Consider the following 13,208-nt stretch of genomic DNA (forward strand, 5'->3'; position numbering starts at 1 on the left):
GTTTAAAGAAATCCCTCCCATAGCATCCTCCCAAGCAGAAATGTGCAAGATCATTCCCTGAACACCAGACCAGTACCTGCCTGTGATTATCTGTCCATTTCTTCAGGAGAAACAAACAGTAAAACTGTTTTTAAAAATAAAAGTGGGCCCTAAAGATGTGGCTTTCCAGGTGACTTGAATTTTCTAAGACATTATAAAGCTGACATAAACACTAAAGTAGGTGAACTTTATGTTGAATTCTTTGTATGAACAGGTATCAAAAAACAAATCATTTCTGGGCATGGTGATGCACACTTATCATTCCAGGGATTCTGGAAGCTGAGGCAGGAGGATCACAATTTTGAGGTCAGACTTAGCAATTCAGTGAGGTCCAAAGCAATTTAGCAAGCCGTTGTCTCAGAATAAAAAATAAAAAGGGCTGGGGATGTGATTCAGTGGTTGTTATGGTTTGGATGTGAGATGTCCCCCCCAAAGCTCATGTGTGGGACAATGCAAGAAGGTTCAGAGGAGAAATAATTGGGTTGTAGGAGTCTTAACCTAATCAGTGATTTAAACCCTGATGGGATTAACTGAGTGGTGGCTGGAGGCAGGTGGGGTGTGGCTGAAGGAAGTGGTTAATTGGGTGTGTGGCTATGGGTATATATTTTGTATCTGGCAAGTAGAGTCTCTCTTTCTGCCTCCTGGTCACCATGATGTGATCTGCTTTCCTCCCCGACTCTCTCTGGCCATGATGTTCAGCCTCACCTTGAGCCCCGAGGAATGGAGCCGGCCTTCTATGGACTAAGATCTCTGAGACCATGAGCCTCAAATAAACTTTTCCCCCTCTATAATGTGCTGGTAGGATACTTTAGTCACAGCAGCAAAAACGCTGACTAAAACAGTGTTCAAGTACCTCTGGGTTCAATCCCCCCCCCTCCAAAAATGAAATAAGCTTACAAAATAGGAATCTTAACAAGTGAAATCAGAAAGAGACTCTATTTCACCCTATTTCATTATAGAAATTCATTTCAATGCCTAAATAGAAGTCACTGAAATTCCTACATTATGTCTAATATTCAAACATAATTTTTCAAGTTATTGTAGCATAGTTTTTTTTTAAAAAGGAGTCATCTATTTTTACTTCACAATTGAAACAAAATAGAATGTGCATTTGTGCAGAGATTTCGGAAATTCAGAGTAGAAAGCTGATCAAGCTAATTTATGATTTAAAGTGGAAAAGGCCAAGCATCACTAAGATGATGAAGGGTTTTTACCTTCTGGACACTGGCAGGTGAATCCATTGAGACTAGACACGCACGTGGCTCCATTTCTGCACGGATCTAAGATGCAATAATCAATCTGGGACTGGCAGAGCTCTCCAGTATAACCTGTGCAAAACGAGAGGTGCATTTTAGGAAATGTGCTATTCCAGAACCTCCAGGAGCCCCCGCCCCCATTGGGTGGACTTAACTGGTACCCACCCAAGGATGCAGAAGCCTTGGGGCTAGTCTCTCAGCCACTCTTAGATATCTGTCATTTAGTTTTATAACCAGAAATAATCATAGCACTTTAGAATCCATTAAAAAAAATCAGTTGCTTTGTAAAACTGTTTTCCTGCAAAAGAAGACTTTTCTCCAGGGTCTGTTTTATCTTGTCCCAGCCTCCAGAAGCTCAGATTGAATGCCAGCATCCCTGTCGACAGCTTCCTTCTGACTTGAGAATTTACAGTGCTCTGCTTGAAGTAAGTTAGCTGATGGCCACTTCCCCCTAGGTCACAGCAATACCTCTGTAAATGGCATTAGGAAAATGTCTGGGTATTAAAATTTTGAATTTATAATATTTTAGAGCTAGAGGAACCCATCTGTTTTAATTCTGTGTCTTATCCCCTCATTTTAAAGATAAACAGATTGAGGCACTTATAATGCTAAGCACATTAATATATTATTCTTAATACTTATTTGAGGCATAAATCCGATTCTAAATTCTCTGTGAAGCCAGCCTCCCATGGTGATTTTGTTGGATAGTAACATAATCACATGCATGTGAACAGGAAATAAGGGTGTAAATCTACTACTACACCTGGGGCCAAAAAGCTTTAAATAAATTCCATATTTTTTATTAATTGTGAAAACAAAGCCCTCCAGAGAGACAATTTTAAAAAAAAAACTAGCATACTAATATACTTCTCATCTTAAAGTGGTCAATGGTTTGAAAGAAAAATTGGAAACTACAGGACATGAAATCAAAAGAGGGGGGAAAAAGCTGCTCTTAATTACATTATTTAAGTGACAGGAGCATTAATACTGTGGAGATGGTTTCTATCATAGATTTTTATGCAAGATATTTTCTAAATGATTATAATAGTACTGCAACATTTTATATATTCCTACCATGGTTTTAACAACATAAAAAACTTTGTCTTTCTGAATTAATAGCTTTGAAAGGCTGTCATTAGCACTTGCATAAGAGATTTGCAAAGATAAATAAATGATATTAGATGAAAGATCATTTGCCTGGGCTTCAATTACCTGCCACACTAGTATAAATTACAGATTGTGGATTCATTTGCAATTCTGCTCCTCCTCTCATGGTGGAAAAAAAATCTAGAAGATTCTAGCTAATTCATGGGTACGAGAAGATGGGTAAGATAGGCCTGTGAGTTAAAAATTCCCTCTTTTAAAAATCCAGAACAGAATATTTTAATATGATAATACTATGCTAAGAATATATTTTCAAATGGCATCTCTAAATTCAAAGTATAGGACAGTGAATTGTTTTTATGAGAAATGCTAGGAATAATTTTGGCTAAAAATAATGGCTAATATTTATCATGGAGCATTTATGTTTTACCTATATATTGACTCCTCCTCACGGCAACCCCCTAAGGTCACTCCCATTTCACAAATAAGGAAACTGAGGATTAGGGAGGTCAAGTAATTCACATAAAGTCATCCAGGAGTCACACGCTTGTGTCCAGTCCCTTAAACACAACATCATACCTAAGGCACTAAGTATTGCTAACATCAACAAACATGGATTCATTTTTATTTATTAATTTTTTTAGGACTGGGAATTGAACCCAGGACACCCTACATTGAGCTACACCCCAGCACTTTTTATTTTATTTTTATTCTGAGACAGGCTGACCTCAAACTTGTGATCCTGCTCCCTCAGCCTCCAGAATAACAGAGATCACAGGTGAGTGCCATCATGCTTAGTAAACATGGATCTAGTATGAAGGAAAAATCAAAGAAAATAATGGAAAGAAACAAATCCTCATAGATACAGAGACAGATAAAAAGTAAAATCATAAATGCTCCATTCATGACTTAAATATTCTTGCATAACTTACAGCCTATGTGTCATATGCTTGGTCTGGACATGGCAAGAATGATTTTTTTAATCCCTGCCTTCAAATATTCTATAATATGGCTAAAAAAGTATGTTTATGAAATCTATAACTGATAAGTTCTTAGAGGCAGTATGGATGGTGTCATGAGTCCTGTCATGCAAAGACCTGGGACCACAGAATCAGATGCAAACATGAACGACAGCCAGGAGGCAATTAGGTATCATCTAAAAGGACTGTATGTCCCTACCAGACAGAAAGAGTAGAAGAATAACATAGGCTTCTGTGGACTTCAAGGTTCCTTAAAGAAAATTGTGGCAACCACTTTCTTTGAATTTGTATTCGGGAATTTCCAACATAAACATAAACAGGAATGTGAACTTCACAAACCAATCACCTAGCTTCAATAATTATTGAAATATTAACATTCCTATGTTTGATTTCATCGGGTCTCCTCTTGTGTTCATATTTTCCCCACGAGAGCATTTTAAAACAAATTTCATTTCATCTGTAAATATTTTAATGTATAAAAAGAGATTATTCCAAAGATTATTTTTAATGTCCTTGTTAATTAGCATTTGGTCTCATTTACAAATTCCAATTGAACACTTTCAACTGTATTGATTGTTATCAAAATTTTCCTTTTTAAGAACCACATTTGACTTATGATATACAAATATTCCTATGCACATAATTAGTTCTTATAGATCCAATAACTTCAACCTATAAGATAAATCTTAACTGCTGTTCAATGCTCCAGTACCATATGCAAGATTTGTAAGGTTTCAACCTAAGAGGCTAATTCACATTTTTTAATGTGCTGGGGGTTTGAGGTTGTCAGGATGGTTTGGGGGTCACACCAGCATTTAGTGAGTGAAGAGGTTGAAGTTTTGCACTCCTTGAGATGGCCTTAGGCAACAGAGTTGTCACATTCAAAATGCCAAAAGCACCCCTCCAATAAGGAGCTCAGTCTGACATGAACACTATAATTACTACTTTTCTTTTCCCCTTAGTTTTCAGGTCTTTAAAGTTTCATTTGTTTGTTTGCTGTCTGGTTTTAGTTTTGTCTTTGTTTTCTGCAGAATTTGTGTGTGTGTGTGTGTGTGTGTGTATGTGTATGTGTGTGTGTATGTGTGTGTGTGTGTGAGAGAGAGAGAGAGAGAGAGACAAGGTCTCACTAAGTTGTGGAGGCTGATCTCCAATTTGCAATCCTCCTGCCCCAGCCTCCTGATTACAGGCTTGTGTACTGTGTGCCCAACTGTGTTAAAGATTTGGAAAGAATGAGACCATGGAACTGTGGTGGGAAAGACTAAGTGGAGTCACCAGACCACACTGGCCTGTCTAAAAGTTCGCTGTTACTGCAGATGAAAAGCAGTAGTGGAGGAATGTGGGTGTGATGGGGGGGGGGGCAGGGAGGCAGGCTGGGGTGATGGGGTTGTAGGATCACAGGGCATCTTTTTCTGTAGGTGAATCTTAGAGCAGTAGTTCAGGCCCTGCTGCTTGTCCCTACCTGGCTTGTCAAGAGAATCCAGGCCTTGTTGTCGGCCTGGGCTGAGCTACTAGCTGGAGGCTCCAAATTTATTTATTATCCTCACCAGCTGAGGAGGCCATCTCTGGGAGGAGAAAGGACAAGGAGCCTTGAGCATCCTGAGCCTGGATCAAGGGGCTCTCAAATGTCAGCGAGTCCTTTCCTGAGCCCTCGGAGAGCAATGACTTGCCCCGAGTTGTCAGATCATGTACACACCACGCTCTGGACTGGGTACCTAACACTTCCCACATCACCCTTTCTGCATCTTTTTTTGGGGGGGTTGCTCAAAACATTACAAAGCTCTTGCTCATAACTTAGGAGTCAACACAAAATGGGTGACTGTAGGAATTCAAGTTAAAAAAATCGTTAAAGCTTTGCCTAGGTTCTTCCTTCGATCTGGTTGAAAGTTGGTCTCTTCTCTGGGGAGTAAAGTAACCATGCCAACCGTAAATATTCCTTACTCTACTAAAGTAACAGAGGACCTTGGAGATGTGGAGGCAAGACTGCAAATGCCAACTGCCACAGGTGGGAAAGGTGACGTGTGCAGCCGTTTCTGTGGGTCACGGAGGATGTGCTCTAGCACATATGCGAGTGGGCATTTCCCCCTCAAAGGTCCATGCCATAAATTTCCAAGTGGACAGTTGTCAAGGTATGGAGAGAAGCTCATGGAAAGGCACAGACTTGTGCAGAAAAGGTGTGACTGTCTGGTACACTTTCCTGAAAACGCACAACACTGACAACCTTCCTTCACTGTGGTTTTCAAATGAAAAAATCTGTACCTAAGACAGAGGTGAGAATCAGTAATTGCCCAAGTTCCTTCTCTTCCAGCTAGAGATGTGGCTCCTCCTGACAGCCAGACTGTAAGCACGAATGGACCATCTTCCAAATAACTGTCACAACCCGATCACACCTTTTATATGATCCAGTTCCCGACATCACCGCCTCTTGCTAGGCCTCCAGCATGCTTTCCCAGCTCTTCGCTCCACACCAGCTTTCTTACAAGCTATTCTCCATGACAGATAGCCAGAGGGAGATTCTTAAGATATTTGTATCCTATCACTCCTATGTCTAAACCCATCTAGTGGTTGCCCAAAGGGTTTGGAATAAAGCCCAAACACTGTGCCTGGTGTCTAAAGGCCCAACATGATGTGGCCTCTGCCTCTCTCATCTTCATCCACTGTCCCCTGTGACCACAGTGCTGCGGCCACCTTGGAGGACTAGGAGAGGTACAGTTGCGCTTCATCAGCAGGATCAGGAAGTACAGACAGCAGAGATCAGAAGTGAATCAGGAGTAGAGGTCCTCACAGAAAAGTAACCTCTAAATTAGAGAAGGGGATGGAAAAATGCCTCAAGGAGGGAAGAAGTCAGCTTCAACTTCAGCAGGGGTCACAAAGAAGATCAGAACATCTGAGCAGTGGAGTTCCTGAACCTAGAGGCTGTGGGGTGTGCAATCAGGTTCATTTGGAGAGTTACCCTACCCGCTTGGAGTCCCTGTCATTGGAGGCAATGAAAGGGAGGTGTGGGTTGCGTGAGTTCTTCTCACAGACAGGAGAAGTGCCCTAGGTGCCCAGATCTCAGGACGCAGTGAAAAATGCCTTTTCCAAAAGCAGCCTTGGTCTTCTGGATACTGGCTCCATTTCATTTGGGTCAAGAACTACAAATAGCTTAGAATAATAAAGCTGAACTTTTAACGGTATGAGTCTTTTAATCCCAGAAGAGAGAGAACCAAATATGGAGATGGCCTTGGTCCAACCAGGGTATTGCCACTTTGTGTTTGGATTAGGCTGATCTGTACACACTGGGAGGCCAAGAATAGGAACTGGCTGAGAAAATATGGACTCTGTCAGACAGGGTTCCAGATTAAAACGTACACTTGAGAATTGATTTTTGATGGATGAGTTAGAGTTGAACTATGGTCAGGTTAGTTCACACTGAGATGTTGAGCAGAGCTTGATAATCACTATTGTTTTTGAAGTTTAATTCCCACAAGGGAGCAAAGACAATGGATAATTCCTGTGCACAAAGGCCATTTTAGAACGTCAGAGACCTCAGTCCCCGCTATCACTTGGCATGGCTCGTCCCTCTGACTCTGCATCCTTTCGGGTTGCTCTGCCAATTAGTTGCATCTAAGCTCAGAAGTTGCCTGCTCAGACCTCAGCCTGGGCCCTCCTTTACTTTTGGACTTGGCTGTATCTGGCTGACGACATAGGCATATGCTCACCGGCCACCCTAGTAGGCAACCCGGGGAGAAGGCTGGAGTCCTCGGTTGTCCTCCCAGGGCTTGGGCTCTACCACGTTGTCCCATCATCGCCTGAAACGATTTTCTTACCAGTTCCCCTTCAATAACTCACTTGTACTTACACATGCTTCCCCCTCCTAGAACATCCTCAACTCCCTGAGAATCAGGACTTTGTCTTGTTAACTGGACCCTAAAAACTTAAAACATTTCCTGCACCAATATTTGTCAAAGGAATGCATCCATTTACTTGAAGTTTTGCCCTGAAATCACTGTATCTTTCATTGTAGATTTTCCTCTCTCTAAGCAATACGATCTAGAACAGCAATGGATGAAATATGCTAGCCATTCTTTTTCCTAATGCACATTAAAATAAACACAGAGCTATTAATTTTAAAAAAAAAAATGGTTACCTCAAAAAGGTGCTATCAGAAAGCACCTTGTGTGCTCCAAGGGCCTGCACCCCCCCCCCTAATTTGGGAAACTGCAAAGAGCAATTGCCCTGCTCAAAGGCCCCACCCTCCTCAGCCAGCCTGAGAGAACTCAGCGGAGCCTCTTCTGAGTGTCGGTCTGGCCTCTCCTGTGAGCGCCCCGCACCTCCAACAGGGCCCTGGTACATCAGCTGGGCTGAGGCAGAGTTCTTCACCTTTTCTTCCTTAACAGCCCCACCCACAGTTGATTCCTCAAGCTGATTCTCCCCCAGGGTCATCTGGCAATGCCTGTCGTCCATTATCACGCCCTTCGGGGTGCTGCAGGCACCCCAGGAAGCTGCCAAACCATGTCCAATACATGACAGTCCCCACAACCAAGACGCGCCCAGTCCAAAAACGCCCCTAAGGCCAAACCTTGGTTTAATCGTTGCCACGTTAGTCCTTTACAATAAAAACCTTTGTTTTTGTCTGGATGCCTCCTGCTTTCCTTAAACAGAATCTCTTCCTTTGCAAAGAAAGACACAATGTGATGGAAGAATTTTAAAAATCAGAATTCTTGGGCTGGGGATGTGGCTCAAGCGGTAGTGTGCTTGTCTGGAATGCACGGGGCCCTGGGTTCGATCCTCAGCACCACATAAAAATAAAATAAAGATGTTGTGTCCACCGAAAACTAAAAAATAAATATTAAAAAAAATTCTCTCTCTCCTTTTCTCTTTAAAAAAAGAATCAGAATTCTTAGGAATACTTATGACCTCTAGCAAATTAAAGAACATGTTAAATTATGTTATTTGACTCCAAAAACTTTAAGTTACTGATGAAACTGTAATCATGATATTCTACAAATATCTACAAAGATTCTACAAAGAAATAAATAATAGGTTCAAAAATAGAGAAGTATTGAAAATACTGATCAGGATCACAAAGGGCTTATTGTTTCTTTGGAGAACAAATGTAAGAAAAGTCTTGACTCAGGGTCGTGCCTCATGTTATAGGAAATAAGCCAGACTCAGAAAGGCCAGGGTAGGAGGGGTTCTCTCTTATGTGGAAGCTAGAGAGGAAAAGGGGGGAAAGTGGGGCAGGACCTCATGAATATAAAAGGAAGACCAGTCGAAAAAAAGGATGGGTAAGGAAGGCCAGGGGAGATATTCCGGAGTGGACCTGACCAAATTATGTTACATGCATGTACAAATACATCACAGTGAGTCCTGCCATTACGTATAAGTATAGTGCGCCAATAAAAATGTCAAATGATATTTAAAAATATTAGCTGGTGACTGAAGCCTAGAAGAGAGGCGATTCATTAAAGAGAAGCTAGGCAGAACCGGCCATGACACCCCCAGGAATCTGCCCCAAACTGTAGGGCCACTTGGTGTTAGCAGATTATACTTCATCTAATATGGACTGGGAGTGCTTGATTTTAGATTTAGCTATAAAATACAATTTAAAGTTTCTAAGGATATGGAAAGAGAAGAAGAGCTAAGTTTCCCTGTGAGAATGGCTGGGAGGAAACTGTATCCAAACAGTACTGCTCTGATTTCCAGCAACATAACAGAACCTCCACCCTCGACCCACCTACCCACATAGCATTATCCACACTGCCTGCACTCTTGCGATGAAAGAAAACCTTCTGGAGGTCAAAGGCAAATACATGAGGTATAAGAGAAGTTAGCTAAATGAGACAGACTCTTAAAAAAAGGGGGGGGGGCGGCAATTGATCAATTGTGGGTTAAAAAAAAAATCTTCCCTGAACAGTCATTTTTGGACATGATGTTTGTTTCATGATTGCTTTCCTGAAAAAGATTCCTCTGTGTTGCTCCATGAGGGAGAATCTAATTGTTTCTTTGGAGAGCTGTCCTGAAAGCTTCCTAGGTGGGAATTGTAGCAACAGCTATTTTTAACTCTCCTGGTCTTTTTATAGCCTGGTCTGTGCAGTGAAGTGAAGCTGCTGAATTTGGGCTGAAAGTCTGATGCTACCAAAAGAACTCACTATGGGCTCTCACCCCCAGGGAATCAGAGCAGCCCGAGGGGCCTCTGCACTGCAGCTGAGATGGAGTACCTAATATTAGCACACTGAAACAAGAAATAAATAGCAGGAATCTGCGCACCATCATGATATTCCATCTCTGTGGCATTCAATTTCAAAGGCAGAAGGCAAAAATTATTTAACAGGAAAAAAGAAAAGTAATATCTTCCGGAAAGAGAAAAACCAACACATCTGGACAGATGCAAACTGATTTGAAAGCCAAAGGCAAAGAAGGAATGATGTATGTGGCTCATCTGTGAAAGGCAGCCAACAAGATATAATTAAAGTGGGGATGTATAATAACAATGAAAGCATAAGAGAAAGCGGACATTCATCAGAATTAGAAAAATTAGTCTCAAGGTTAGGGAAAACATAGCCATGTGCAGTAAGTAAACAGGCAAGAGGCACAGTGGCAAGGACAGTGGTGGGGGAGTCAAAGTTCCCGGATGGTGATGCACCACCAGCTGAGTGAGCTCATGCAGGATGGACTTGACCTTCATCTCTGTCATGGGTGAAAGGAAGCTAAAGATAGCTAGTTCCCAGGACACTCATCAAGAGGGAAGGAGATCGGCTCTAAGCAGCAGGCGCCATTTCTATCAAGTGTGTCCTGAATCCACAATAGCTCTCAGTGTGCCTGGCGTGTTCTAGGTGGCTCGATATTTTTTTAATGAATGTAGAACTTATGGATTTTAAAACTACAAAGCTATATGCCAGTAGCACTTGATCTCTGTTTTTAACAGGCAATTTAGAGCAGTGGTTCTCAAAGTGTGGTCACTCAGACCTGTAGCAACAGCACTACCTGGAAACTTATTTCAAATGCATCATCCCTCAACTTCTGAAGCCCAGCACGGTGAGGCTTACGAAGGCTCCCAGGCGATTCTAAAGTAAAGTACATGCTGACCTGGGAACAAGGAGCAAGCAGTCTTTCAATATCAACTATTAATATCATTCATCTAGAATTACACATACAATTCAGATTATGGAGGGAAAAAAAACAGAAGCTAATGGGTGAAAGTCAACCACTGAATCACATCCAAAAATCTTCAGCAATTACATGGTTGAAACGTTTTCTTCTTCTCTTGGGGAGTGGGAACCTGTAGACTCAATTATTGCACCTATCACTGCCTTCTTTTTAGACTTACTTCCCTATTCTTTAAGGGAGGTGTTGATTTTTCAATGTCCCAACCTCTAGCACAGAGCCGGGGACATCCTGGGTACTCTTTATACAGTAAACTAATGATGCATTGCAATTTTTAAAATAACTGCTTTTATTCCATTGAAATGGAATGAAATTAAAAAATTCCAATGGTAATGCAGGACAGGTTTATGAATGCCCCTGTACCTTTTAATCTAGAGATTACATAAGAAAAAAAAAATCTCCTGTGTGTCCTGATGACCATCCCTCAGAGACTGAAATCAAAAGGAAAATAAATAAAAAATTTATGCCATGGGACCATTTGAGGAATTGGCTTAAAGGCATACATGAGTATATACAATAAATCTAACTATAGAAGAGGTATTCATTCAGTCTTTCAGAAGGAAATTTGCAAGTGAAAATTCACATTTGGGGGACCTAAGGGAAGTCATTCCTGACCTCAGTGAGCTCTCAGTCTGGATGAGAAGACAAGACATGTTCCCAGGAAACAGTTAAATATGGAGGAGCAAATGCAAAGGAATGCCATGGACATGACAGTGATGAGGCTGGGCTGACTGAGGGCTGGGGAAAAGGCTGAGCTGAGGCCCAGCCATGCTAGAACCCAACTCACATGCAGAAGAGTTGGGTCTCACCAAAAAGCGTTGTTGAGGCTTTCTGCAAAGCTTGGACATACGAAGATGGATTGTAGGCTAATCACTTCCTGGGTTGTAGGCTAATCACTTCCTGGGTTGTAGGCCATACACTTCCTGTTCCCAACACTTCATTTTGGGGAAAAGCCCAGGGTTCTCTTCTCTTCTTCCTAGCAGCAGGTGCTCTGGGCTAGACAACCTGAGGAAGGTACACAGAAGCTGTCAAATGCAGGTAGAGGATGGAGGTGTGGGCAAAACCCTGGGAAACAGAATGAGGAGAGCAGAAGTTTATCCTTATCCTTCTCTCTCAGTGTTCGGAAACAACAGAGGTGTCCTTGTGGGTCATCTGTTCTGTGTCAATGTGCATATGTGTGTGTTATGTATGTGCACATATATTGTGTGGGCATGTGTAGTATGTGTATGAGTGTGTACACACATACGTGTGTGTGTGTGTGTGTGTGTGTGTTCTCTTTTACTCTTACAAGGTCAGTACTGATGTTCCATTTCACACATGATGAAACTTGGGCCTAAGTAGATAAGTAGAGTTGGTGAGTGACTCAACCTGGAATCTGACCAGGACAGTGGATTCTGAACCCCCTGCTGTTAACTGTCACAGTATCCTTTCTGTCATTCATGAAGCTCATCTGAAAAGACTCCGAGACCTCAGCAAGGCCAGCCCAGAAGCCAGGGACAGTGGGCAGGGCTTGGTTCACTCAGGTGTGACTCTCCCACAGTCTTAGCAATGCTAAAATAAGGTTCTGAGGGACACAAATGATCTGACTTGGCTCACCAGAGTGGGAGACTGCAGAAAGAGCTGAAGCCACCTCTGTCCAGAGGCAGTAGAGGCGGTGCTCTGGGGAGGGCTTCACACTCTTGGCTGGACAGTCACAATATGAATAGCAGCTAATGTTTTTTAAGGGCTTACTAGGTACCAGGCACACCACATATATCATCTCTCTGAATGCAGAACAAGACTGGATTGAATGCTGTCACCCATCTCAATTTAGAGATAGATCACTGAGAATCAGGAAGATTCAGTAATTTCCCCCAGGTCAAACAGAAAACGGGTAAGCTTATTGCACGGACAATCCAACTTCCTGCCCAACTCAGTTCTGTGAGCAAAGCAGCATAGAATGTAGGGAGGGGGCAGAGGCTTGTCACAGTCATTCAGACAGCAGATGACAATGACTTGAATCAGGGTATTGGCAATGGGAAAGAAGAGCAGAGACAGATGGGGAATCATTGTAAATAAAGCTAACTTGGTGGCTCTCCAAAGATCAAGCAGATGAGGGCGGCAGGCACAATGGCCCGGCTTCCAGTGTGAGGGAAGAGGGCGCTGGTGGCAACAGTGATTTACACTGAAGATGCCAGGAAAACCAGGCCTGAGAGCCTGCGAGGGAGGCCGAGGGAGGCTGGCACCAGGAACCGGGGTTTGAGTCAGAGGAGGAGGAGGAGTAAGCAGATGCATCGATGCCAAGTCCAGAAAGAATACTGGAGTGGAGGCAAGAGGCCAGGCTGGAAGGAGGGTCTGGAAGCCACCTGTGTGGTGACAGCTCAGAATGAGCGATTGCTACCAAAGGCAGAGAAAAGCAGCTGAGGGGTGGGGAAGAAGGAAGGCCTGGAGAGGTCTCAGGAGAACAGACACATGTAGGGCTCTGTGACACAGCCGAGAGGCACTCCTGAAGAGGTGACCAGTGTGGGTAGGATGGGCGCTAGGAAAGAGCCCCGGAAAGCAGCCAGAAGGACACGCCAATGACCTTGGAGAAGCAGTTTCACCATATAAAGGGGAAAACAATGTGAGCGAGCGGGTGGGAAATTAGTAATCGTAGACCAACCAATGTGTGCCAGTAATGGAGATGGAGAGAGAGGAGAGCATT

At 42.7% G+C, this 13,208-nt stretch overlaps 1 protein-coding gene across 1 annotated transcript in view; it reads right to left on the minus strand.

The window, feature by feature from the left end:
• Dner (delta/notch like EGF repeat containing) overlaps nucleotides 1–13,208 on the minus strand; it is a 294,692-nt gene that overhangs the window by 92,292 nt on the left and 189,192 nt on the right. Inside the window, 1 exon segment of the mRNA XM_015481018.2 lies at nucleotides 1,254–1,367. Coding sequence (XP_015336504.2) covers nucleotides 1,254–1,367 — 114 coding nt within the window.

This window comes from Marmota marmota, unplaced genomic scaffold (genome assembly GCF_001458135.2).
Source record: "Marmota marmota marmota unplaced genomic scaffold, marMar, whole genome shotgun sequence".
Lineage (NCBI taxonomy): Eukaryota > Metazoa > Chordata > Mammalia > Rodentia > Sciuridae > Marmota > Marmota marmota.